At 42.5% G+C, this 27,405-nt stretch overlaps 1 protein-coding gene across 4 annotated transcripts in view; it reads left to right on the top strand.

Moving 5' to 3' along the window:
- PRDM10 (PR/SET domain 10) overlaps window positions 1-27,405 on the top strand; it is a 79,925-nt gene that overhangs the window by 10,909 nt on the left and 41,611 nt on the right. The window contains exons 2-5 of one of the 4 annotated variants that reach the window (XM_053367836.1): window positions 14,463-14,645; window positions 16,117-16,281; window positions 19,651-19,710; window positions 25,382-25,531. In XM_053367836.1, the coding sequence (XP_053223811.1) occupies window positions 14,553-14,645; window positions 16,117-16,281; window positions 19,651-19,710; window positions 25,382-25,531 (468 nt within the window). In that variant the 5' untranslated portion in view covers window positions 14,463-14,552. Of the gene's footprint in view, window positions 1-14,462; window positions 14,646-16,116; window positions 16,282-19,187; window positions 19,711-21,875; window positions 21,971-25,262; window positions 25,532-27,405 lie in introns of those variants that run through there. The other 3 variants (XM_053367834.1, XM_053367835.1, XM_053367833.1) reach the window with 3 other exon arrangements.

Consider the following 27,405-nt stretch of genomic DNA (forward strand, 5'->3'; position numbering starts at 1 on the left):
CTAATAGCATTCTCTCTGTGAGTAGAACTAGCTAGCACGCTAGAAAATAAATCCTGCGACAATTTGATTGCCCTCTCTAGCCCTATCCTCCCTTGTTTATTCTTCACCATACCACTGGACTGCCTCATCATCATTGTGTGGATCCCACAGAGACCACCCCAACTGCCAACTGCTGAATCTTTGGGGAGTTCTTGGTTGTTGGCCCAGCTTCTGAAAGGTTCCTTCTTTGATACTTGTATGGCATCAGAACAAAGTCACCAACAACGCTATAAAAGTAATTTCCAGGTAGGGAAATTAAGTGGATATATGTATACTGGGGAGTCCATTGGCTGTGGCCCCATGAACATGCCCACTTCATGTACTAGCATGCAATATCATACCATACTGCTGCATACAGAATTCTGAATTATCCCTAAGTTGTAATAGAAGACACAGTTTTCTATTAAGGATAGCGGGATTTTTAATTTATTTTTTACTGTATCATCCTTATCCCTGTGCAAAGCATTACATCCTTTCAATTACAGATTTATTTATTTTTTAAAAGCCGAATTATCCACTCAAGAATATTTTAACATGAATCAAATAGACTCACCACAGTACTGGTTTTCTAGTTCCCACTGAGATTAGGTTTAGAGATCTAAGCTCACAGTGAAGGTTTCTTTATTTATCACTTGTGAGCTGTGACTCTTTGAAATAGAAATGGTGTTTCTGTATAATTGCTATTTGGTGTGGCAAAAGGTTCATTTTTCATTCTCCAATTCAGACTCTCATCAGTTCAATATATGTCTGAGCAGATTTATTTTCCAACAAAATTTCACAAAAATAGAAGATTGGTTAAGCCTGCACCTGAATCGCTATAAAAGCAGTTTATTGCCTAGTAGGTGCTTTTGAAAAGGAGCTCCCTAATGCATTTATCAGTTCACCAGTATCTGCACTGGAGAGAGAGGTCTTTTCTTTCAGTGGTCCTAGTTTATTTATCACTGAAACAGATAGTACACTTCAGTTTTTGAAGACATAGACGGATCTTTGTTTACTACATCAAAAGAGAACTGTAGGACTTCATTGTCATCCACTGCGATGTAGCAAAGCTTCTGCTGTTCCTTAATTTCAGTGTTCTGTAATAGACCAACTTCAAAAGCCAACCTGTCTTGCCATTCACAATGTAAGTTGACACTGAAAGAAGTCATCTTGAAAAGGGAGGGGCAACATCTTTTGCCTCCCAATAGTACCTTTGGGACAGGTATTTTAGGAGAACATGGCAGCCTACCTGGCCATTTGTAGAAGGTGTTCTATACCACTGGAAATGCCAGGAAAAGTGGTTAAACCCAAGGAAGGGAGATATTGCTGCTTTTACCACCCTCGCACTACTATTAACTTTTTCCTACCACCCTAACGCAGCTTTCCACCCCCCCCCCACTTGTATAATCAATTTTTATTAAAAGTTTTCCACATAAGATACAATAAAAATCACACTAATCTAAAAAAGAAAAATAGAAAAAAGATGAAGAAAGGAAGACAATAAATAAAGAAAGAGGAAAACGAAATTGCAAAGTCCTGTATCAAAATTAAGTCTTAACGCTTATTCCACACTCTTTCAGTCCCAGCATCCACATCCCATTTGCTGGGTAGGTTTCCAATGATAATTAAAGCTTTGGATTAGCACGACACAAAACAGACAACTGCTGGTAATTTTACAGTACAAGGCCTAGAACTCTACAGAGATTTTCTGCCAGAGCTAGACTAGGGCTGTGGGTGGCTGTGTCTTACTCATAGAATCATAGAATCATAGAGTTGGAAGAGACCACAAGGGCCATCGAGTCCAACCCCCTGCCAAGCAGGAAACACCATCAGAGCACTCCTGACATATGGTTGTCAAGCCTTTGCTTAAAGACCTCCAAAGAAGGAGACTCCACCACACTCCTTGGCAGCAAATTCCACTGTCGAACAGCTCTTACTGTCAGGAAGTTCTTCCTAATGTTTAGGTGGAATCTTCTTTCCTGCAGTTTGGATCCATTGCTCCGTGTCCGCTTCTCTGGAGCAGCAGAAAACAACATTTCTCCCTCCTCTATGTGACATCCTTTTATATATTTGAACATGGCTATCATATCACCCCTTAACCTCCTCTTCTCCAGGCTAAACATGCCCAGCTCCCTTAGCCGTTCCTCATAAGGCATCGTTTCCAGGCCTTTGACCATTTTGGTTGCCCTCCTCTGGACACGTTCCAGTTTGTCAGTGTCCTTCTTGAACTGTGGTGCCCAGAACTGGACACAGTACTCCAGGTGAGGTCTGACCAGAGCAGAATACAGTGGCACTATTACTTCCCTTGATCTAGATGCTATACTCCTATTGATGCAGCCCAGAATTGCATTGGCTTTTTTAGCTGCCGCGTCACACTGTTGGCTCATGTCTAGTTTGTGGTCAACCAAGACTCCTAGATCCTTTTCACATGTAGTGCTCTCAAGCCAGGTGTCACCCATCTTGTATTTGTGCCTCTCATTTTTTTTTGCCCAAGTGCAATACTTTACATTTCTCCCTGTTAAAATTCATCTTGTTTGTTTTGGCCCAGTTCTCTAATCTGTCAAGGTCGTTTTGAAGTGTGATCCTGTCCTCTGGGGTGTTAGCCACCCCTCCCAGTTTGGTGTCATCTGCAAATTTGATCAGGATGCCCTTGAGTCCATCATCCAAGTTGTTGATAAAGATGTTGAATAAGACCGGGCCCAAGACAGAACCCTGTGGCACCCCACTAGTCACTCTTCTCCAGGATGAAGAGGAACCATTGATGAGCACCCTTTGGGTTCGGACAGTCAGCCAGTTACAAATCCACTGAGTGGTAGCATAGTCAAGACCGCATTTTACCAGCTTCTTTACAAGAATATCATGGGGCACCTTGTCAAATGCCTTGCTGAAATCAAGGTAGGCTACATCCACTGCGTTCCCTTCATCTACCAGGCTTGTAATTCTGTCAAAAAACGAGATCAGGTTAGTCTGACATGACTTATTTTTCAGAAATCCATGCTGACTATTGGTGATCACAGCATTCCTTTCTAGGTGCTCACAGACTGTTTGCTTAATGATCTGCTCCAGAATCTTCCCTGGTATTGATGTCAGACTGACTGGGCGGTAATTATTTGGGTCCTCTCTTTTCCCCTTTTTGAAAAACATTTGCCCTCCTCCAGTCTGCCGGGACTTCACCTGTTCTCCAGGAATTCTCAAAGATGACTGCCAGTGGTTCTGAAATCACATCTGCCAGTTCTCTTAATACTCTTGGATGCAGTTCATCTGGCCCTGGAGACTTGAATACATCTAGACTAGCCAAGTATTCTTGTACTATCTCCTTAGTTATTCTGGGCTGTGTTTCCTCTGCTGAATCATTTGCTCCAAATTCTTCAGGTCGGGCATTGTTTTCTTTATCGGAGAAGACTGAGGCAAAGAAGGCATTGAGGAGTTCAGCCCTTTCTGTGTCCCCTGTTTGCATTTTACCATCTTCTCCTCTGAGTGACCCCACTGTTTCTTTGTTCTTCCTTTTGCTACGAACATACCCATAAAAGCCTTTTTTGTTGCTTTTAACCTCTCTAGCAAGCCTGAGTTCATTCTGTGCTTTAGCTTTCTGACTTTGTGTCTACACGTGCTGGTTATTTGTTTGAATTACTCTTTGGTGGTTTCCCCCCTTTTCCATTTTTTGTACACATCCTTTTTTAATCTTAACTCAGTTAAAAGTTCTTTAGATAGCTACCCTGGCTTCTTTAGGCACCTTCCATGTTTCCGTCTCATTGGTATTGCCTGAAGTTGTGCTTTTACTATCCCTCTTAACAAACTCCCAGCCATCATGAACTCCCTTTCCTTTTAGTATTACTGTCCATGGGATCTCACCCAGCACTTCCCTAAGTTTTATGAAGTCGGCTTTCTTAAAGTCGAGAAATTGAGTCCTAGTATGCTTGGCTGCTCCTTTCCGCTGTATAGTAAACTTCAGAAGAGCATGATCACTCGCGCCTAATGATCCTTCCACTTCTACCCCACTAACCAGGTCATCAACATTGGTTAGGACCAGATCTAAAATGGCTGTTCCTCTTGTTGCTTCTCCCACTTTCTGGACAATGAAGTTGTCTGCAAGGCCAGTGAGGAATCTGTTTGACCTTATGCTCTTGGCTGAGTTTGACATCCAACAAATATCCGGGTAATTGAAGTCCCCCATTACTACTATCTCCCTTCCTTTTGCATGCTTGGCCATCTGTTCCAGGAAGGCATCATCTATGTCCTCCGTTTGGCTTGGGGATCTATAGTAAACTCCCACAATGAGGTCACTGTTATTCTTCTCTCCCTTAATTTTGACCCAAATGCTCTCACTTTGGCTTTGAGGTTCTAAATCTTGGATCTCTTCACAGGTATACACATCCCTGACATATAACGCCTCCTTTCTTGTCTGGTCTGTTTCTCTGAAAAAGATTGTATCCCTCTATTATTATGTTCCAATCGTGGGACTTATCCCACCAGGTTTCAGTGATTCCTATTATGTCATATTTAGTTTGTTGTACCAAGAGCTCAAGCTCATCTTGTTTATTTCTCATGCTTTGCGCATTAGTGTACAGACATTGAAGTCCATTAATCATTCCCCCGTGTCTCTTATTCTTATTCTCTTACTCTAGGGTCCTAAGCTTACACCTGCAGTGCAATAGGCAGAAGCTGTTCCACAAGGCAAAGGCAAAGACAAACTCCTATTACTCTATGAAACCTGGCCAAATCAAGATGACACACATCTTCTGTTCCTGAAGAAGGGCCCGAGGGCAGAGCACACACAGTCTGAGATGGCTCACAAAGCTAGGCCCAAGCCCCAGATCAGTTCAAGCACTGCCTCACCGGTACTTCCCAGCTTTGAGATGCTCTTTTGGGAAAGACGAGGAGAAATTTCTATTCACTTTTTGTGTCTTTGGATGCAACTAGTTTTGGGCAGTATATCATGTTGAGATGTTTGTACCTAGTGCTAGAGTTTGTCTGGAAGGGTGATTTTGTATGCTTCTATTGGGTGTAGAATCTTGAATTACTCGCAGTTCAGTTAATGAGGGCCATGTCACATATGTCCAATATCTTGCACATGTGTCATCTCCAGAGTAGAAACTGCATCTCACATGTAAACTGTGAGATACATGTGTCATTTTGCAGCAGGAAGCCCTGACTGGTGGAGGTCTCCTATGGTGTGAAGCTGTGATGAAACACTTGGGTGTGTTGGTTGATCAGGACATATGTTGCTTCCCATATGGAAATTAATGCTCGTGTTGGAATTTTGTCATATGTGAGGTGGCCCAGAGATAGCAGTGTAAACTATGTAGGATCATTGGCGATGAACATGGAGATGCCCGTGTTGTTTCTGGAAACGGGTAGCTGTATCTCCACTGTGCTTGACTTCTTGGTCTGTTTTTGCATTGTGATACTGGAATACAGGGGCAGAAAACCTTTTTCAGCCTGAGGGCCACATTTCCTTCTGAGCAACTATCTGAAGGCAGAGTGGTAGTAGTAGTACATTCTGTATTTTGCACTTCAATTTTTCAAGTTTGGAATCTTGGTATTATTACGCATGCTTCTTCCTTTTAAGCGAATTTGAAGAATTTAGTAACATGGTTTTTCCTTAAGCAAGCCCTTGGAGCTGGTAATATGGGATCTGGTTAAAAGTAGAATCACAGCACAGACAGTGTGTGTGAAAATAGAAGATGGGGAAACATCAAAAGAGAAAAGATGACCTTCTCGCATAATTTGGAAGGAGAAGGGAGGATAGATTAAAGAGAGCTTTATAGGGGAGAACATTCTGCCAACATTTTTTTAAAAAAGTGGGTGGGAGGTTAGAGTGTGAGAATAATAATTATTTTAATCCTTGGGTTGGTTTAAGAAAGAAGCATAGTTTGCTCTATATTCTGACACAACAGAGAGCCAGTGATTACATGTTCTCATATTACAACATCATGTACAGTATTGAATGTTGATGATGATATCTGTTTCAAATGGGTTTCTCCCACGTAAGTGCTCCAAAATTTTTCATATATATACTACCTTAGTAGCTATTAACAATATAGCCCTGTAAGGCAGACCAGTATTCAGACTTGGGGCTCTCTAAGTCGATCTAGTGAGTTAATGACTGAGGTGAGATTTGAAGTGTTCCTGCTCTTAACCCCTGCATCACACCATATTTCATTTAGTGAAGCTTACTCTTGTGTGAGAGATCATTAGGCTTAAAGCCAAGGGCAAGAATATTAAGCCGTAACATAATAATGCGAATACTGTACTGTGCTTGCATATTGCATTACACACAATATAGTGCAACGACAAGAGTTTTAGATTTGGATGGGGAAAACATATATTTAGTTCCCCCCTTTCTTCTCTTTCCTTTGGCTATGAAGCTCATTCTGTGGGTTTTGGGAAAGTCACTACAGTGGTACTTCGGGTTACATACGCTTCAGGTTACATATGCTTCAGGTTACAGACTCCGCTAACCCAGAAATAGTACCTCAGGTTAAGAACTTTGCTTCAGGATGAGAACAGAAATTGTGCTCCGGCGGCGCGGCCGCAGCGGGAGGCCCCATTAGCTAAAGTGGTGCTTCAGGTTAAGAACAGTTTCAGGTTAAGAATGGACCTCCGGAACAAATTAAGTACTTAACCTGAGGTACCACTGTACCTACATCGCACTGCGAGGCCAAAAATACTACTCTGAATTCTTTGGCAGAAGGGCTGGATACAAATGCCATTAATCACTGAAAGGGATGTTAGGGAACGGTCCCGATATGGCATTCCGTTGAATTTAAAACAAAGATTTTTCTTGACGCAAGGGAACTGTGTGGGCTTCCTCTGGTGCCCTGATGTACTGTTTGCACTGCCTTCTGTCAGCGTTGCATTGCTTTCCCACTCTAGGATGATGACACAATGCATTTATATCCTCCTGCCACTCGCCTGGCTTTCTTTGCAGCTGCTCTTAGTGGCATAGCCTCCTTTCATTCCGGCATAGCTGCTTGCTCTCGTCACACCCACACTGCTACCTTGCCGTAAGATGCTAGCCTGGGGGATGCTGCAGACATGCAAGGGATTGGCTGATGTCCTTGCATCAGCCTCGCAATGCAGCAGACTGCATTCACTCCCTCCACCCCTCCAACACAGGCTGCCACAGACACGCTGTTGGCATCCCTTGTTTTGCAGTGGTAGCTGTCAAGTGTCTGTATGCTATGTGAAAATAACAAGGGAAAGAAACACAAATGTTCTATACAGGGGCAGTGTGGTGATGGGGAGGGGGGAATTCATCCACTGTGCCCGCTGTGGGGAGGAAGAGACAAATTCTAACGATTTTAGAAGCCCAAGGGAATTATATTTTTTTTTGGCATAATAATAATAATAATAATAATAATAATAATAATAATAGTAAGGTGTTTTGGCTTATGAAGAAATAATGTAATTATTAATTTCTTCTAATAATTGTTGTTTGCGTGGACTTCCCTTCAGCTCTATGGGGTCATGTCACAGAATGAAAACAAGGCTGAGATCAATGTCCCTCCTTAACACTATCATTCTGTGAAATTAATTTTGTTTCTGTGTGCTGTCATCTCCCTGGAAACCTACAATGGGTAGGTGGCAGTGGGGGGAAGAGCCACACTCTGGTAGCTACGTATGAGATGAGTAGAACTAGCACACCAGTCATTTAAAAAAGAAAAAACAACGGAAATGACTGGCAGAATCCGAGACCAGGGAGAAGAGTTGGTGGAAGAAGATTGGAAGAAATTTAAAGACTATCTGCAGAAACATTGTAAAATTAATGAATGTTAAAATGATGCTGGATTGAAATTAAGCGGCATTAGCAACAAGGTTAATAAGAATATGTAAAAATGGATTGATAACGGATGAAAATATATAGATATAATATGTCGAGATATAGAGTTAAGATAAATGAAAGAGGGTAAGGACTTGCTGAACTGACTATGTGAACGGGAATACAAAAAAGGGAGGTGTGAGGAGGTCAGGGAAATAAGCAAACGAAATTCAAGATATGAAAAAAAATGGATTTGTTTTTAATTTTTCTTATGTATTTTTTCTGTGTTCTGTATTTTCTTTTTTCTGTGTGTTTTTGTATTTTTTGTATTTTTCTTTTCTCTTTTTGTTTTTATTTTGTAATTTTTTGTTTCTTGTAAAATCTAATAAATATTTTATTAAAAAAAATAAAAAAGAAAAAAAAGAAAAAAGAAAAAACAAGAACACCAGAATCGTGTGCACAAAAATCATCCATATTCTAGAGGCTGTATTGTATCCTGTGCTAAACTTACACAAAGTAGGTCCATTGAAATAGATGGACACGACTAACTTAAGTTCATTTATTTAGATGGGTACAATCTGAATAGAACTTAGTTGGATACAACCCTGGATGTTTCAGCTTGAACAGAGTATGCACATTTAGTTAGTGCTTGTAAGTTTATGCCGCTTGTCCATTATAAAAATACAGAAGGTGGCTAACAATAGAATTTGCAATTCAAAATAACCAATCCATATAAGATAATAAGGAATAATATAATAAAACTTTATAAAAATCACTTGCGAACACACACACACACACACACACACACACACTTTTGGCTTGTTTGGCATAATTAATTCTGGTTCTGTGCCAGAGCTCCATGCGGTGTCCAGTGCTGTGTGTTCTGCACAGCCTTTTTTTTAAAAAAAAAATCATTTCCAGTCTTTATCAATACATTTCTAAGCTTATTGGCTCAGTGTTGCAGTAGAAGAGCTTGCATTATGAAGATGTTTCTCTCATAGCTTTGCTGAGATGCAGTCAGAGGTGGAGACCCAGGGGCAAGGAGGTGGTTCAGCAGGCAGCTCTGTCTGCACCAGCCTGACAGGTTGTTCAGATGGAAGAGCCAGATCAGACATGGAAGTTTTATAGGATCCAAGAGGGCACTCTATTGGCTCCGTGTGTCATCTGAGCCTTCTTGGGCTAGTAGTGGCAGTGCCAGCCTCCAGCCACGTGAAGTGGTTCTGCAGCACCAGCAGAGATCAGGTGAGCTGCTTCCTCCATACTACCTGCAAGCTGCCAAAGTGACAGAGGAAATAACATGCCTGGAACAGGTTTGAGAAACCTGGGGACATCTTGTTGCTGGACTCCAACTCCCATTTTCCATGACCATTGGCCAGGTTGGCTGGAGCTGGTGGGAGCTGAAGTCCAACAACATCTGGAAGGCACAGGTTCCCCATCCACAGCTGAAACTCTTGAACTTCCTCTGTTTAGGACCCCAGCACCTCAAAGATGCCCCTGAAATAACAGTCCTAACATAATTGCTGCATTGAGCAGAGCTCAGCTCAGATACTGAACAAAGTAGTAGCCGCTGTTATTATTATTATTGCTTGTTTTGCATCCAACATAGGGACACGGGTGGTGCTGTGGGTTAAACCACAGAGCCTAGGACTTGCCGATAAGAAGGTCAGCAGTTCGAATCCCTGCGACGGGGTGAGCTCCCGTTGCTCGGTCCCTGCTCCTGCCAACCTAGCAGTTCGAAAGCACGAAGTGCAAGTAGATAAATAGGTACTGCTCCAGCGGGAAGGTAAATGGCGTTTCCGTGCGCTGCTCTGGTTCGCCAGAAGTGGCTTAGTCATGCTGGCCACATGACCCGGAAGCTGTACGCCGGCTCCCTTGGCCAATAAAACGGGATGAGCGCTGCAACCCCAGAGTCGGTCACGACTGGACCTAATGATCTTTATGCATTCAACATAGTTTTTTGTCGTTTTCTCCTCTCAATGTTTGGTTGTGTATTTGGCTGTTGGACTGTTTTCTGGATGTATAAATGGAATACTGTAACACCCCAAAGACTCAGTTGGGAAGACAACACTTCCTGACTTAGCCTTTGATCTTCTTCCCTATAGAATCATAGACTTGTAGAATTGGAAGGGACCATGAGCGCCATCTAGTCCAACCCCCCTGAACTGCAGGAATCTTTTGCCCAATGTGGGGCTTGAACCCACGACCCTGCAATTAAGAGCCTCATGCTCTACTGACTGAGCTATTCCTTCTTTTTTAACACACACACACACACACACACACCTTACTTGGACAAGCCACATGCCTTAGAAACAATTCTATCTGAGGGATCTTAAAACTATCCCCTTAGTCCTCTTCATTCCCCCTCACACAATTGCATGGCTGGAAAAGCAGGGTTGCGCCTGGTATTTCCAACATTGCACACCTGTCAGGTGTCCATGCGCAGGAAGCGGGATGCATAGAGAGCACCTGCTCTACGCAGATGAGCTCTGCAACATGCTGCTGGAGCCTACATACAGAGAACAGGCTTGCAGACTTGTCCGTTTATTGCATTTCTATCCCACCACTTTCTCCAAGGAGCTCAAGGGGGCATACATGGTTCTTCCCCGTCCTCATTTAACCCCCACAACAACCCTGTGAGGTAGGTTAGGCTGAGAAGCATTGACTGTCCCAAGGCCACCCACCCAGGGAGTTTCATGGCTGAGTAGGGATTTGAATCCTGGTCTCTCAGCTCCTAGCTAGACACTGTAACCATTACATCTGACGGGCTGTAGATGGCTGGGTAGAGCTGGCAGTGGTGTGGGATGGGACCCTATCCTCACCTTAATGCTATTTTTTGCCATGGGGCGGGTGGGGGGGGGGAAAATGACTGAATTGGGTTCTTGGCATACATTGCTCGGTTGAAATCCCAGCTGCGTTAGTGAGGAAGGCAGGAGTCGAAACATTTAACTTGCTAAAGAGTGTTAAATGTATCTCTGTTTCATCATTCACTTATCAATAAATGCCCATGGAGACTGTTTCTCAGCTGCTGTATAAAAAAAATTGGTTTGGAAACTCAAGAGCATTCTCATGTAGTCTGTGATACAACACAGGGGGCTTTTGGTCAGAGGATTAAAGTAAACATTCTCGAGGGTATGTGGAGTTCCTTAGGCACACGTAAAGTAGTTCTTTGGATCCCAGCCATAGGAACACTTGCGGATGTTTCCTCCTCGCCATGTAATCATAATGTATTGGCATATTAGGATCGGTTATCCTGGGGTTTGCTTCTGATGCATGTAAACTTGCCAGATGTTCCTTGTTTCAAGGGGGTGTTCCAACTGCAATAAATTACAACGGATGTTTCTTATTTACCACTGCTGCAGCTCTCCTGAACTTCATAGCACAGAGTGCCCTATTTTTGCAGTGTCTCTTTATTGTCATGGTGTGGTGGTAGGGGCGAGAGAGAGATTTGGCAGGCTGGGATCTTGCACTAAGCCTGAGAGGGAGGCACTGTTTGGCATCTAGAGCGTTATACGCAGTCCGATAAATGTAGAGAAGGCAGTGTCGTGTTGCGTTCAGATGCTGCTACTGTGTTGATTTTTCTGCTGTTCCACTGAGGGACATTATTGTTCGCCTTTCCTGTATTATTGATTTGAGTCGTCTGTAAAAAGTCACGCGGCGGGGGGGGGGGGAGGAATGTATCGACTCAGAGCCTGCAAGAGTTCTAAAATGCTAGCAAGCAAGGTGAATGGAAGGGGTGGTATTCGCCCCCCCCCCGTGCTTCATTTACAAGCCAAATGCCATTATATGGGCATAAATTATGTCTAAAAATGATTTGCATTTAAAATTGAAATGGGTGGAGCAGTCACCCAGGAGCCTTTTGCTTTCTTTCTTGTGCATTGGCAAGGGTTGCTAACTATTAGATCAGATCAGCCAGCCAGTCAGTATAAAATAAAGTTAATTGGACTTGCCGAAAATCAAATGGCCTCAGCATTGCACTAATTCCTAAGTCTGTGATTTAATAATTACACTGGAGACGAAGGACTGGAAAGGTGCTGAATGACTGTCTAAACCAATCAGCAGAGCTGTAAATTACACTTCTGAGATTCCCAGTGGCAGATTGAGACGTGTGGTTGAAATCGCAAGGGGTGGATAAAGCCGTACATGGAAGCAATTTGTCAAGATTCCCGAGCTTACGTAAATTGGAATTTAAGCTTCATTTTTAATTCTCTCTCTTTCTCAGCATTTCAGCTGCCAAGAGAGACTGAACAATTGGGATCAGGAGGAAGAGCAGCCCCTGAGCGGAGGGGCTGGTTAAACGCTGAACTAGAAAAATAAAAACAAGTCAATTAGGGACTGAAGGGTGTGTTTTTTTAAAAAAATAACAACAACAAACAACAACAACAACAACAACAACAGGCCAGTTTCAATGTAACATTTCATGCTTACATGATGACTCTTCAGCATCATCTAATGAGCACATACGAGAGGCAGTTATTTTGGAACGGTAATCTGCATAACTTCCAAATGTCATTCATGAATGTGAAATGTTGCATCGAATGAGCTCATTTGAAACAGGATAATGCTAGTTATAATCAGATAATTTGCTCAGTGAAATAGCACCAAGTGTGTGAACAACTCCACTGGTTGTTTCCTCCCTGCAAATAAGCTGCAAACTTTGTTGCTATGGAGCACCCCCTCCTGGACAGCATGAAAGCAAGTATAGTACTGCGTCTTGACTTTCCATGCAAATCTGGCTTTCAGTCTGCTGGAGATTCGCTTTGATTTGGGGAATGCAAATGGGTAGGAACAACTTATTTGTAAACTCTATTTGCCTCCCTGTTAGGGGAATGCAGCATCAATCAGGGCAAATAATTGAATCGGGTGTCTGTCTCTGCCAGGCCTAACATCACTGTTCAATACAACAGTTTGTGCTCCTCTTAAATGTATGCTGCATTCTAAATGCTTTAGGATTGAATAACGGAGTATACTTTCACAAGTGACACCAGGGATGTATTTTTGTTTCTGTTCTTGGGACTAGCCAGCGTTGGATGCTTGCTGTCAATTGCCAATCATCATAACTGGCCACAGGAAAACAGCACTGTGGCCTTCACATACCGGAAGGTGGTTGATATTTCCAGACCCTTCAAGTGTCACTATTTCCCAGGGACATCCCTGATTTAGATAAGCTGTCCTGGTTTCTGATTTGATCCTTGAATGTCCCCATTTTCTTTAGGGTGCCCCTATTTTCATTGGAGAAATGTTGGAGGGTATGGAGCTATCCAACCCCCGAGCCGTCTAAAGGCAATCCTGTACAGTACAGTGGTACCTCGGGATAAGTACTTAATTCGTTCTGGAGGTCCGTTCTTAACCTGAAACTGTTCTTAACCTGAAGCGCCACTTTAGCTAATGGGGCCTCCTGCTGCCACCGTGCCGCTGGAGCATGATTTCTGTTCTCATCCTGAAGCAAAGTTCTTAACCCGAGGTACTATTTCTGAGTCTGTAAACTGAAGTGTCTGTAACCTGAAGCGAATGTAACCCAAAGTATCACTGTATAGGGAAGGTTTTTAAAAATGTTTTATTATGGTTTTATATATGCTGGAAGCCGCCCAGAGTGGTTGGGGCAATCCAGTAAGATGTGTGGGGGTATAAATAGTAAAATTATCATTATGGGATGAGAGGTCTCTATTTTCATCAGAGAAATGTTGGAGGGTATGTATTTCTAAGAACACAAAAACATGAACATTAGAACATGTTCAGCTTGGGTTTGCGTGACACCGTATTCGAGATCTAGGACAGGGATGGGCAGACATCAGGCTTGAAGGATCTGCTTTAGTTTTCTCTCATTCATTACACAAACACACACACTCGGAGTCCATTACCTAGTGCCAGGTGCAAAATACATACAAAATACATACACACACACACACACACACACACACACACACATCTTAAACCCAGGCTTTTGTTCTGAGTACCAGAACTGAATGGAGCTCACAGTCCTTACATTCAAAACCCTACTCCCAAGTTACCCCAGGATTTCTTTCTTTCAGCAAAATTTGGTGGTGTCAAGTTATTTTGTTGCTGTTATTATTGAATGTTTGAAAGTCAAAACCCTTGCTGATCAAATCACCCAGAGATGTACTACAGATCTATCCTGCTCCCTGCCCACTACTGATATAGGAAACTGACACTGGTATGAGCATCTCTTGGGAAAGGTGCCAAAGCTCTGATTATATTTACATAAATAAGGATTTGTATTGTTATGGTAGAAGCAAGATGCCCATCACTGGGCCCGCCAAAGGTTGTGTGTGTGGAAAAGTGTTTGTATATTTCAGAAATTCTCAGGGTGAACTTGGAGACACTACTGCAGTGGCAGCTAAACCTGCCCAGCTGCTCATGGTGACTGATTGCAGCGTCTAGTTTTGTTCTCTCTCTCTCTCTCTCTCTCTCTCTCTCTCTCTCTCTCTCTCTGCTGTGACCCAGATTGCATGTTCATTTTGTCCCATAGAAATAAATGGGAATAAATGGCAACTGAGCTATTCCCTTTCTGTATAGCTCCACACTAGAGCCCAATGAAGCCTAGGGAGCTGGATTTTTTATTTGTATAGTGGGTGGTCAAGTTTCATGGTTCCCTTTGTATTACTGTAAAGTATGCAGTTCTTTGATATATATATATATTCTCTTCCCCTCTCTTTCTGTATAGCTATGGTACAGAAGGTTACCTTGTCTCGAGACAAAACAGCCAGATGAATCTTTTCAGCCAAGCTCAGTTTCGATAATTAGTTATCACACTATGGAGCCCGACAGCAGGGACGACATCGACTTGAAAGAGGAAGCGGCACAGGTGTGGTCTGAATCAGCTGAGCAGGAACAGAATACTGCTCAGGTGACTAGTGCTTATTGCATTTTCTAACTGCTGATGTTCATGCAGTCTGTGTATATGAATAGGGCATCCTTGCAGTAGCTCAGCCTGCTTCTTAAAGGGATTTGTGTGTGTAGATTGTTATTGGATATATGTGAAGCTGTCTTGAGAGTTCGATTTTTGCATGATACAGAAATTTCCCTGGCTATAGATTTTGTTCTATGTAGTTCTCCTAAGGTTTCAGATACACCAAATAAAATATGTTGGGGGTTTTTTAATTATTATTTTTTTAAGTGGCTACAACACAAGAAAGAAAAGAGACATTATCATTTGTGTTCCAGCTTATTAGAAATATCCCCTTTCCCATGAATCTTAGCAGTCTACATTACTTTAAAAAAGTTACGTTGTATTTCTTATACATATATAAAATAATACTGTACATACTTAGATAAGAGAGGAACCGGAGGGTTTGAGGATAGCACATTCTGTCATTTATAACTTAATAGCTGTACTTCACAAAATAGTTGTTGAGGACTGTTTTGTATTGGTAGAGCCATTGAAGATTAACAATTAGGCTCAAATTTCATTTGGTCCAGGTGTCCTTAGGGTTGTCCCCTTTTCCCTTGATACAGGATTTGTGCTTTTAACAGCTGCATAACAGGTAGATATCCAACAGGCCTAGTTTCTTTCCCTTCACCTACATGCCTGCAAGTATTATATGTATTGGATTTTTATGTACTATGAAGCTGATAGAGGTGCACAGCCTTTTAGGAAACAAGACAGCTGTAATTGACCTCAATGGTACTAAACTGATTTCGTTCAAAATATCCCAGTTGAACTGGGTCTTGGACTGAACTGTTAGTGATTTCAGTGCCCAATTTCCAACAAAAGTGGCATTTTTTAGGTTAGGCTTTCTTATTCACCTAGTTTTGGTTTTTTTCTGAGCTGATTCTGTATGAGTTGCCAATGTAGTCTGGAATATTACTAGGGATACACAGGCAACTCCCCATTTATGTGCATGCAGTTGACACGGAACCACACAAGCGTGCATTGTGCTGAACCAAGAAGTGAATATAAAGTGCAAAAACAGCACTAGAAGAGCCCAGAAGGGGCAAAAAAGGCGCACAAACAGTGCCTAGCAAAACCAGGAGCCCTTGCACTGACTGTTGAGGCCTCTGGAGAGTTGCTGTTTGAACAGGGAGGTTTGGAAGGAGTGATTGTGGAGTTTGACCAGTTTGGTAAGTGCTACTGGTTTTTAAGGTTGTTTTTTTTCAGGGGTTTTCAGAGGTTTAGTGTGTGTTTGCAGGCTTTTTCAATGGTGTTTCAGATATACATGATTGCACTGACACACACAGTGCCTTGAAATGTAACCCCCACATGAGCTGGGAGTAGCCTGTACATATGTAAGTGTTACAGTACATTCTTATGCACAGCTTTGTGTCTGGACACTTCCTGACATTTCTTCTCTGCCCCTGTTCACCTTCCCTTTCTCCAGGTCCACTTTGTCCCTGAAGGTGGAACTGTGGCTCAGATTGTGTACAGTGATGATCAGGACCGTCCTTCACAGCAGGTGGTCTACACTGCCGACGGCACATCTTACACCTCTGTGGACACCTCGGAGCATACACTGGTGTACATCCACCCTGTGGAAGCCACTCAGGCATGTGACATCTCACATCCCCTGTCTCTTGTCTACTCGTGGCTGCAAAGAGCAATAATTTCATTCAGAACTTGGGCCAGCTGCCTGCAAAGCTGTGTGAATGCCTAATAGCCCTCAGCTGTGCATAATCATCTAGCCATTGGCGAAGGGGGAGTTTGGACTTTTCATGCTAAATGAGAGTGCAGATGTTTTAATCAAAAAATGCTGGGAGGCTATTGAGTATGAAGCCCTGTCCATTTCGCTTCTCTGAAACTGAATAATTTAGCCTTTTTTTCCCCTTCAAAAGATGACATGAGTAATCAGCGCAACAATATTAGCCATCACAGTGTTCTGTAAAACAAGGGGGTTCCTAATCCATTCTTTTCAGATTCCTTATTTGCATAGCCAAGTTTAGGAAACTACTAATAATTCGGGCATTGAAACTTGTATTTTTCTAACAATTGTACTAGTCCGTAGACTTGAACTGGACAAATCTATTGATAGGTTTTCCAACTTTGTGCCTTTAGGAAATATTTGAAACAATGATTTGTTTGCATGCTGTATGCATTACTTGTGCATTGCGGAGGACCTTGGACCCTGTTCTAGGGTGCACATTTATAGGGGGGGAACACAGGGAGCTAGCTGCCTTGACAACAAGTCAGACCACTGGTTAGCTAATTCAGTACTGCCTACACTGACTGGCAGCAGCTCTGCAGGGTTTCAGATGGCGGTCTTGCCTAGAGATGCCACCAATCGAACCTTGGACCTTTTGCATGCAAGGCATTGCAGTGCTGCTGAGCAACAGCACTTTGCATCTTTACTGATCAGACTTGTTTGGATTCTCCAGTGGCTCACGTGAGTGAGAAACTGCAAACAACTTGGTACACTTTGGAATTTGTGTTAGTACTTTCTAGATGGAAATGCAACATCACACTCAACCCTTCTGTGTTTGCACATTGCTGAGGAAGATCAGTAGTGGTTGGAAAGCTGTCTTTCAGGAGAGCGTATCTCTTGTTACTGATCTTCTCATTGGGAGACCTCTAAAAAGCTGTTAACGAACCCCAGGAACATGGTTTGAGAACCACTGTTCTAATTTAGACAAACCATATAGCTGCTGGTAACAGTAGCCTACTAAATTCCCAAATCCCAGTATATCCTTACGCTGCCCGTTCCTATTTCTCCCCCCCCCCATCTTAATTGCACTTCATTTGGGTGCTTTACTGTTCCTGTTTTAATCAGGTCCTTCTACTTCTTTACCCCTTGGCTTAAATTGTCAAGCAGGATTTTGCTTTTAAGCTTTAATGTGAGCGCTCTTGAGTCTTGACGTAGAGAGAGAGAGCGAAAGCACATGCAAACAACCTGCTACAATTTGGAATTTGTGTTAAGTGCTTTCGAGATGGAAGCTGCTCTGTCAATGTAACACCACCACTATTGGGATTTCAGCTCCGGTCGTCCGAGCTGATAATGCTCATCTTCCTCCGAGCCCTCTCAGCAGAGCATTAAAACAACAAATTCCACAACGATAGGATGAGATAGTATGGGCTACATTGCCATACTTCATTACTAAGCTATACAGAGAGCAAAGAAATATATATCTCCTATCTGTGAGAAGCAGAGAGCAACTGAACAAAGAAAGCAAAGGAACAAAGGAAACAGGAAACCAGTAATGTCACATCCCATCTCCCTTTCCTGTGAGAATCCAACAGTATCCGGACCCTGTGGAATGTAAACAGAGTCCTGGGGGGCCACTAGGGGGCGCATCGGAAGATGGCTGACAATAACATCTCTCCGACCCACACGAGGTAATTTGGAGGCTATGATGGGGGTAATTAGCCTCCTTAACCCCCCAGGATGGTGGTGGGGGGGACGGCCCTTGCCTGCTGTGCCTTATACCGCCCCCGAATTTGTGGGGATGGGGGCACTAGGCACAAAGCCCTCCTGTGGGATTTCGGCACTCCTGGACGCCGTCCCTGATTCGCGCCACTAGTTGCAAGAACTTCAAAAGAAACAATTTGGACAAGACGAATTGCACATACTTCAAGGAAGAAGGGGGAGTAAAGACTGCTAACAGAAGAGATCTCTGATAAAACAAGACAAGAATAAAACATGAGAAGATACGCCAAGACATGGTACAGCAAATGACTGATGGGGGAGGGGAAAAAAAACACCTTTCCTTTCTTTTCTTATGTGATTAAACAAGAATCCCCTCCCCTTAAGAGTCAGAAATGTCGTTTTAAGGACTTAAGCTGTGGATTTAAGGCTGTGTGGAGATAAACTTTCGAACCAAAGCATGTTTCAAGAAGAGCCTGGAAGGTATAAGAGCTTTGAAATGACGCAGTTAAAAATGCCGTCGCCATATTGGGAAGCTCTGTCGGAGGTCTTGAGTCTGGGAGGAGAAAGAGAGAAACAAGCTGTTTATATATTGTGGATTAAATTCCTCAGTGGGACTTAAGAGCGACAGTTTCGCAAGATTATGATGGAAAGAGCGATGTTATCTATGAAGAAGATGATATATGGAAACCATCTTGATTTGAGGATTGGAAGAACGGAAAATTCACACAGGATTATTATTACTATTGGTGTTTATCGGTTTAAGGAGACTATCAGAAGAGATCATAAAGAAAAAAGAGAAATTATATGAACAAGATGTGATGTGGAAACAGCAAGATAAGATGGGATAGAATTATGAACTTTGTCTGGACGATTTGGACTGATTTGGACATTAACGCAGTAGCAAGAAGATGATCAGAATTCCCCTTCGGATCTTAAAGTATGGGTCCCCCCAACAAAATTTAAAATTTGGCTTTGTAATTCGGAATTTATGTGATGTGATTTAATCTGATGTGATTAGCCAGTTAATAAAAATTATTTTTTAAAAAAGGAATGTAAACAGAGTCCTGTGACTGCAAGCAGCTGCACAGTGAGGAAACAGAAACTAACACCCTCCTCCTTTCTGTGAACACCACTGGGCAGCGTGTTAGTACAATCTCAGTACAAACCCAACTTCTGTATATAGGTACAGTGTTGACCCCTTGGAACAACCTTGGACAATAAATCAGCAGGAATTTCATTACCTGGCATGTAGGACACCGTTACGAGTCCTTTCTGAACACATTCCCTAGCATGTTGCAGCTTCAATTGCAAGTGCTTTGTGCTTTGCTTACACCCTTCAGAAGTCCACCTCACACTTTATAGGTGGACTGTTGGCATTAAGACTGCATTTCATAAATACACTGTAGTGGCCAAGGTAACTGGCCTTATGGAAATTGAATGAAATCAGCCATTTGTCCAATGCCACTTTCCTTTCAGCAAGTTTGTTCTGTCACTGTGAGTTTCGCATAACCAAGCGTTACCGAGACCCTCTTAATCATTCTTTATTATTTTGTTCAGACTTTGTTTACAGACCCGTCCCAAGTGGCATACGTCCAGCAGGATGCAGCGACACAGCAGGTAAGGTTCAGGCTTTTCGGTTGAGCTTTACATTATGCATTTATTTTGTCCTGTTCTTGTCTCTGCAAAACCTGTTCAACGAGAGATTATAGTGGGATTGGCGTGAATGTACATTCACTTTTCTGAAGGGACTCATTTGTTTCCTACCATAGTCATGCAGTTCTAGCACAGTGGCAATCACAGAGAAACCTAAATTTTCAGTTTAGAAAAATGGTAAGTGAGTGGATAGCTCAGGTGGTTAGAGCATGGTGCTGATAATGCCAAGGTTGCAGGTTTGATCCCCTTCTGGGACAACTGCATATTCCTGCACTGCAGGGGGGTGGACTTAGATGATCCTCAGTGTCCCTCCCAACTCTGCAGTTCTATGATAGCTCTGTAGAGAAGGTGTGCAGAAAGCTAGTGGAGCTGAATGTTGGAAGTTTCAGGACAAAAAAATAATAAAAGTACAGTGGTACCTTGGGTTATGAACTTAATTTGTTCCAGAGGTCCGTTCTTAACGCGAAACCGTTCTTAACCTGAGGTGCGCTTTCGCTAATGGGGCCTCCTGCTGCTGCCATGCCGCCAGTGCGTAATTTCCGTTCTCATCCTGGGGCAAAGTTTGCAACCCGAGGAACTACTTCTGGGTTAGCGGAGTTTGTAAGCCGAAGCGTTTGTAACCCGAAGTGTTTGTAATCCGAGGTACCACTGTACTTCTTCACATAGGGCACAGCTAAACTACGAATTTCACTCCCTCCTGCAAGATTAGAGGTGGCCACCAACTTGGGTGGCTTTAAAAGGTTGGACCAATTCATAGAGGATAAGGCTATCAATGGCTGTCATATGCCTCTGAATGCCAGTTACTGGCAATCCTAAGTGGGAAGAGTTGCTGCTGCGCTTAGGTCCTGCTCATGGACTTCCCACAGGCATCAGGTTGGCTACTGTGAGAACAGGATCCTGGGTTAATAGGTGGGCCTTTGGCTTAATTCAGCAGGCGTCTTCTTAAATTGTTAAGGTGCTCTTCCTTGGGCCAGCTAACATGACGAAAGGCCACCTAGTGTCTAAAGCAGGGGTAGTCAACCTTTTTATACCTACCGCCCATATAGCATCTTTCTGGATGGTAAAATTTCCTTACCGCCCACCAGTGCTCGATGGAAGGAGGATTCAGCTCGTGCCCTAGAACCCCCTACCGCCCACCTAGAATCCTGAAACACCCACTAGTGGGCAGTAGGGACCAGCTTGACAACCCCTGGTCTAAAGAATGTCCTGTAAGGTCAGTTTTAAGAATGTTAAGAGGACTGCTTAACTAAGATTTCCTGTTCTGAAAAAATACTACTATATCTTTCATTTAAGTTATCAAAAAACAAACAAACCCCCAACCTGTTTTATTGTTTTGTTTGTACACCCACATAATTGGGAGATAACAGCATTTCCTCGTTTATACAGGCAGAAGCTTTTTCGAGTTTTTATTTGGGATATAACTGTAAAAGCTAAAAATTCCAATTACTTGCTGCTGTGTCTGATGTATATAGTCCTAGTTTTGTGCTTGATGTGCTCACCAGTGTGAAATTGACTAGGAGTAGCATGAAATTGAGGACTGGGGATGTGAGGATTCGAGGATGCAAAAGGGAGGGGGGGACCCTGTATTTGAAAAGGACTAGCTTCTCATTTAATCTGCCATGGCACAGGAAACGGGATGGTTAAGGTCCAAGGCTTGAGATCCTTTCAGTCCTAAACCACTATGTACAACACAGGTTTGTGGAAGTAGCACTTGAAATGATTTGATAGCTGTGTTAGCGACATAAAGTAAGACGATACATTTCAGTTAATATTCTAGAAACCTCTGGTACTATAGGTGTGAACCCACCATTGATTAGAAGACACTAGGGTGTTTTTTTGGATGGGATTTCCCCAAATAAATGGTTTGATGCTTTAGTGCTTGGCCTCATGCTACCCTCACCAAGCAAAAAGCAGCCGGATTTTGGTGGCTCTGAATTTTCCAGCCTCCCTCCTGACAGTTAAGGGAGGGTTTTTAGCTTATACGTATTCATACTGAGAGAGAAAGAGAGGTAGCTACCAGGTGGGCTTTTGTGCTTCTTTCTCATCTCTCTCATCTAATCTCCCCTGCTCCCCAACCAGCTGGGGTGATTAGCTGAATGAGATAACTAGAATGTCTCTTTCCTTTTTAGTATGACTTCAAGTGAGGTGCCTTCAGCTTTCCTTGACTGCCAGCTGTTGGGAGGAAGCCTTCAGAGCTCTCTATAGCCTGGCAGTTTTCTATTTGGTGAGTGTAATGTGTAGCCAGGCTGTTGGTCCAAAGACAAAAATATGAGAAGCACAGGCATTTTTTTATTTTTAATGGAATATTGTATCTCTACCTCATATCCAGTAAAGCCCAGAGCTCACTTGTGGGCAGTGAACAAGACCTTTGGTAAATTGAATGGACCCAGTCTCTGTTTCAGATCAGGTTCACATTGTCATGAGCCCTGCAGGGAGTGGCCCGTCAGGGTGGAGAAAGGGAGTGGTTAGCCAATGATTCTGGGAGAGATCTAGTGGGCTGGGAAGTTCCTTGCCTGGGTTAGGGGAGTCCGGGATTAGGATCCCAGAGAGGGTTTGTGTGTGTGTGTTCATTCCTGTCATCCTGTCCCATCTCCCTGCTAGTCCCAGGTGGTTCTTTTGATTTCCAAAGTAGTTTCTAGCAAAAGCTTCAAGTATACCCTAAATAGCATCTTAAGTGCTACTGGTGCTGTGGGGCTTCTGCCAGAGCCCATCAGCAAGCAGATCTCAAGTACTGTACAGGATTGCATCCTAAGAAACATATAATGCAAGGTTAGCTATAAAAACAATAGGAAAATCCCAGCAGTGAAGAAGAGAGGATGTACGTTAGCAAACTGTTTAGGAGCATAGTAAAACAAACAAACAAAAAATACAGGTTTATTTTGGAAAAAGAACAACAAAGAAAAGCACGCTTAACAGATGCGTGTTCATTGAGCAGAAATAAGAAAGACAAATTCAGAGAATTGCAGCATGACAGGGTTTATTAAGGCAAGCGTCATGAAGAATCATTTTGAATTCGAATCCTTTTTGCTTCAAACACTAAAAAGGCAAATGGAAGCAGTGGAAGGACTGAACAATAAGCTGAAAACTATGAATGATGTTTTAAAGGAAGAAAAGATGGTGGGAAGGAATACATGTGAATTACTGGCAACATACACCTGTTATATCAATGTTTGATAAAGCTTGCATTTCTTAAAAATGTTAATGTAAGTTTGGAATGTTATTTTGGTCAAAAATAGAAGAATTAATTTATGGAAAAAGAGAAAGGGGGCATGTAATAAACACCTGGCCTCGACATGGAAAGGATTGACAGATTGATAGCTCTTTCTTCTGTTAACCAGAAGGTTGGTGGTTTGAGCTCATACAGGGATAGCTGTGAGCAGGAGTCCTGCATTGCAGGGGGTTGCACTAGATGACCCTTGAGAGTGGCTGGGGAAACCCAGCCAGATGGGTGGGGTATAAATAAAATTTATTATTATTATTATTATTATTATTATTATTATTATTATTATCCCTTCAAACTCTATGCTTCTATGAAGCTTTTTTAAAAAAAAATTGCATAGAATGTTCACTATAAACAAGAATAAAAAACAATATTCAGGATCAAAAGAATGTTGCATTTAATTTGTAGTAAATAGTTATGGGGGGCAGATTCAACACAAACGGTAGGGACAGAATATACAAACAGGCCCATTTTTCCACATTTTTCCTAAACCTATTATTATTAGTATCATCGTTATATATGGTGCTTTACAGAGCAGTATAACCAAAAGAACTTGGTACAATACAATAATTTCACTGTGGAAAGCGAGATGCATAATGAGTGGGCCAAAGGAATGAACATCTCTCAAACCTTTCAAAGTCAAGACACAGGAGTCCACAGACTACAGAGTCCAATGTCATATATTTGACATTAACCAGCATGAAGTGAAGGCTGCAACATGCTACATTCCCGTTCTGTGGTAAAAACAGGATGGCATCCAAGTCTTTCCATCAGTCCCTTTTCTTGAGGCCAGAAGAAACAAATTGCACCCTGCCTCTTTCTTGTTGTGCGCGTGTGTTATTTCAGCAGGCTTTCAGTGGTCAAGAGTAGCAACAGCCTAAACACACATATCCCATCGTATGCGATGCAGGTCATGTATATTTAACACTGGTGCATGCATTCCTTACGCTGACTGATGATAATAGGAAAAGCATGCAAGTGTCACGAGTGCGTTATCGCTGTATCCTCAGTCCTCTTGCTGAAGGCCCTGTGCAGCTTAGACAGCAGCACTCTTGGCAAACCAAATGTTCCCATGGAGAGATTTCCAGTTTGTTTGCGAGTGGTTATCATTTTATTAGAGCAGCTGCTAGCCCTGCAGGTGTTGCATGTACCCTCTTCCTGTGAGAATTCCCTGAACTACTCTAGCTGATAAAATAATAATCGAGGTCCCTGCTGTTTTTTTGGAAAGACCTATTGAAATCTTAGCGCTGCTTCAAAAGCCTTTGTGTATTCGTCTCTTGATTTCTCCCAACATATGTAACCGGGATGAAACAAGAGTTCACTAAGAGTGTTTTTGCTTGTAAGCTGTTTTGATACCCTGCAGTGGCAGGTTTTGTGCTGACTCCTCCCTGCCAGCACACCTGGAAGTGTGCTAATGATGCCTTGTGGGTGTGTGCCTGGCAACAGGGGAAAATCACTCTGTTCACGTCAGCCCCTTTCTACTTTGCTCCCCCCCCCCCCTATTTGTGGTCACTTTATTCCATAAAGCCTTTTGCGGCCATGATTTCCAGCTATGCTGGAGATAAAGCTGAAAAGGCTAAGGGAGAACAGCTATTTGACGCTTTAAGGGTTGGCATGTTGGAAAGATTAAATATATATCTTGCAATAACAATTTTCCAGGGGAGGCACACTGGTACCGTCTTCTCGAATGGGGTTCAACAGCAGCACAAGGTTTCTTCTAGTCGAAATCAGGCTCTTTGAGGGGGGTGTTGCCATCCCCCTTCCCCAGTTAGCAACCCAGAGGGAAAGGAGGATTTGTGGAATATGAGATTTGGCAACATGCCATTGTGCACGCCTCGGGCAACTCCCTCGCCCTTCTCAAACTGGCATCTCCTACAAAGCATGCCACCCTGGGCTGCTTTGGGAAGAAAAGCGGGGCACACATTTAATAAAATAAATAAATAAAACTTGTTTCTGACCTGTACTGGATCATTTGAAAAGGCCCACATTAACTTGGGGAAGGGCTGTATCTCAGTGGTAGAGCATCTTCTCTGCGTACAGTAGGTCGCAGGTTCGATCCCTGGTATCTCCAGGTAGTGATGGAGAGCCACTGTCAGTGCCAACAGTTCTGAGCTAGATGGACCAGAGGAATGACTCAGGATAAGGCCACTTCCTCTAGTTCCTAACTTACAGCAGTTACACAGGCAGCTCCACTATTTTTTTATAGCAGAAAGGAAACTCACATAGGGATGGGGGGGTGGGGTGTTATATCTGCATTGTTTTAAATAATTACTGACACCTACCTCTACCCATTCAGACACCTTTCGGATACTGTATTTTGCAACCTAAAAGACCTGGCTTGCAGGACTTGCTGTAGCCAGACAAATCTGAATGATGGAGATGCCACAGGACTAAAACGAGTGCCTGTGATTTTAGGTAACTGTGCTCTTGCCTGCTACTCCTCCTCCTCCTCCTCCTCCTGATGCTGCTGCTGCTGCTCAGAGCATGAATCCCACCCACCTCTCTGTGCTTGGCAGCGTTGCCGACCCCTCAGCGGCTCTGGAGCAGGACCCTCAAGCAGACAGAGTAAGTTGCCAGGTGCCCCATTGCTTTTACATTTGAACTCTCCATTTCATGCCCCCATTAAAAGAAACCAGGACACAACTAAACCAATAGAAATTTGAGCGTTGGCTTTTGTTGTGTTCATTCAGAAGCCGCCTGGAGCCAGATGTAAAATAGCAGGGGGAAGAGGGTTAGCTCAGAGGTAAAATGATGGCTGCAAGGGCAGCACCAGTTACACACTGCATCGCATCAGCAGTGAACCATATATTAGGATAACCCACATCACCCTATCTTAATATTACTATCTGCCTCAATGGCTCTGCTCTCTTACCTACTACTGGTGGAGATTAGATTAGCAGGGATTAGAATGTGGCTTCCTCTGTGGTGGCTCCAGCATTGCAAAATCCCTTTCCCAGTGCCCTGTAAGTCCCCTTTTTATCAGCTTTTGGATATGACTTGAAAACTGTTTTATTTCACAAGGTCTTTGTGGTTTGGTTTTAATTTGACTCTCCTTTTAAAAAAACTGTCTGCTGCATCTTTTGTGTGCGGTATTATTGTTTTATTTCTTTCCTTTTTTGTAGTTAGCCCCCTCGGGGGAACTTGTTCGTAAAGGTGGATATACTTTAAAAACAATCAAACGTGTAATTCATAGGACTAGATAAAATAAGCTGCATATACAGTAAAAAATCTACCTCTGAGTGGCTACAGATCAGGGAATTTAGCAGAAACTCTAAAACTGCTCAGCAGAGTTACACTAAGATCAGGTCAAAAGCAACCAAGTAATATTAATATTTTACAATTAAATAATAATGAGGCTAAGAGATAACTGATTCATTCATGGCAAGTCATGGTAGATTATTATTATTTTAAAAAAAACACAACTGATAATTTAGCCAGAAACTCTCACCCGGTAAATTATGCTCAACTGTCTTTTGAACATTTACCTGTGTCAGTACAGAAAGGATTGACAGTGGTGGGCAAGCTGGATTATAGATTGGCTATCTGTCATTGAGGAATTGCTATAAGCATTCTCAGAACATGGTTTGGAAAATGCTGATGTGCATTCTATACTTTTGCAGTCATGCCACACCCTCAGGGAGTTCTGTTATTTAGTGCAAAATTGAGCATTCCAATAAGCTGTTATAAAAAGCAATAAGAGCAAACCCCTCCAGGTTTCTAGTCCTTATTGTTTTTTTTAAAAAATGTATTTTTATTAAAGATTTTCTTGATTTACAAAAGTCTAGTCCTTATTGTTGACTGTGAAGATAAGCTTAAATAGACATCTGGCAATGCCTTGTGGAATCTCAGAAGCCAGCATTCCTAAAAAGAAAGAAAGAAAGAAAGAAAGAAAGAAAGAAAGAAAAGAAAAGAAGCCAGCATTCCTGCAGCTAGTCTGTGGGGACTTCATTCATCTGCGTTCCACTTTATTCTCCAGCTAGGCCTAGAAGAAGTATAATAAACCAGCATAGTCAGATTTTTATTTGCACCATGTATTCGGATTGAAGAATTTAGCATAATTTATTCAGCTCACAAATTTATTTGTTTGTTTATTTGAAAAAGCAGCATTTTGGCTACATTGACCCAGAATTTGGGTTCATTTTATTTAAATGCCAAATATACATAGCTCTAAGCATGCCTAGCACTGAGGTTTCACTTCTAACTTATTGAAAGACTGTAATGCTTTGTGACGTTTGTGTGTTTGTGTGTGTGTGTGTAGCCTGTTCCTTAAGCTCTCTTACAGCAATTCCCTTCCCCCCTCCACACACACCTATTATACTGATTTCTGCCTCATCTGCAGTGCACTATGGGCATTTAACTCTTCTCTTCATAGAAAATAAAATATAACACTCTTTAAAATTAGAGCACCCATTGCCCTTAAGCAGTTAGGAGGTTGCTTT

This window comes from Podarcis raffonei, chromosome 15 (assembly GCF_027172205.1).
Source record: "Podarcis raffonei isolate rPodRaf1 chromosome 15, rPodRaf1.pri, whole genome shotgun sequence".
Lineage (NCBI taxonomy): Eukaryota > Metazoa > Chordata > Lepidosauria > Squamata > Lacertidae > Podarcis > Podarcis raffonei.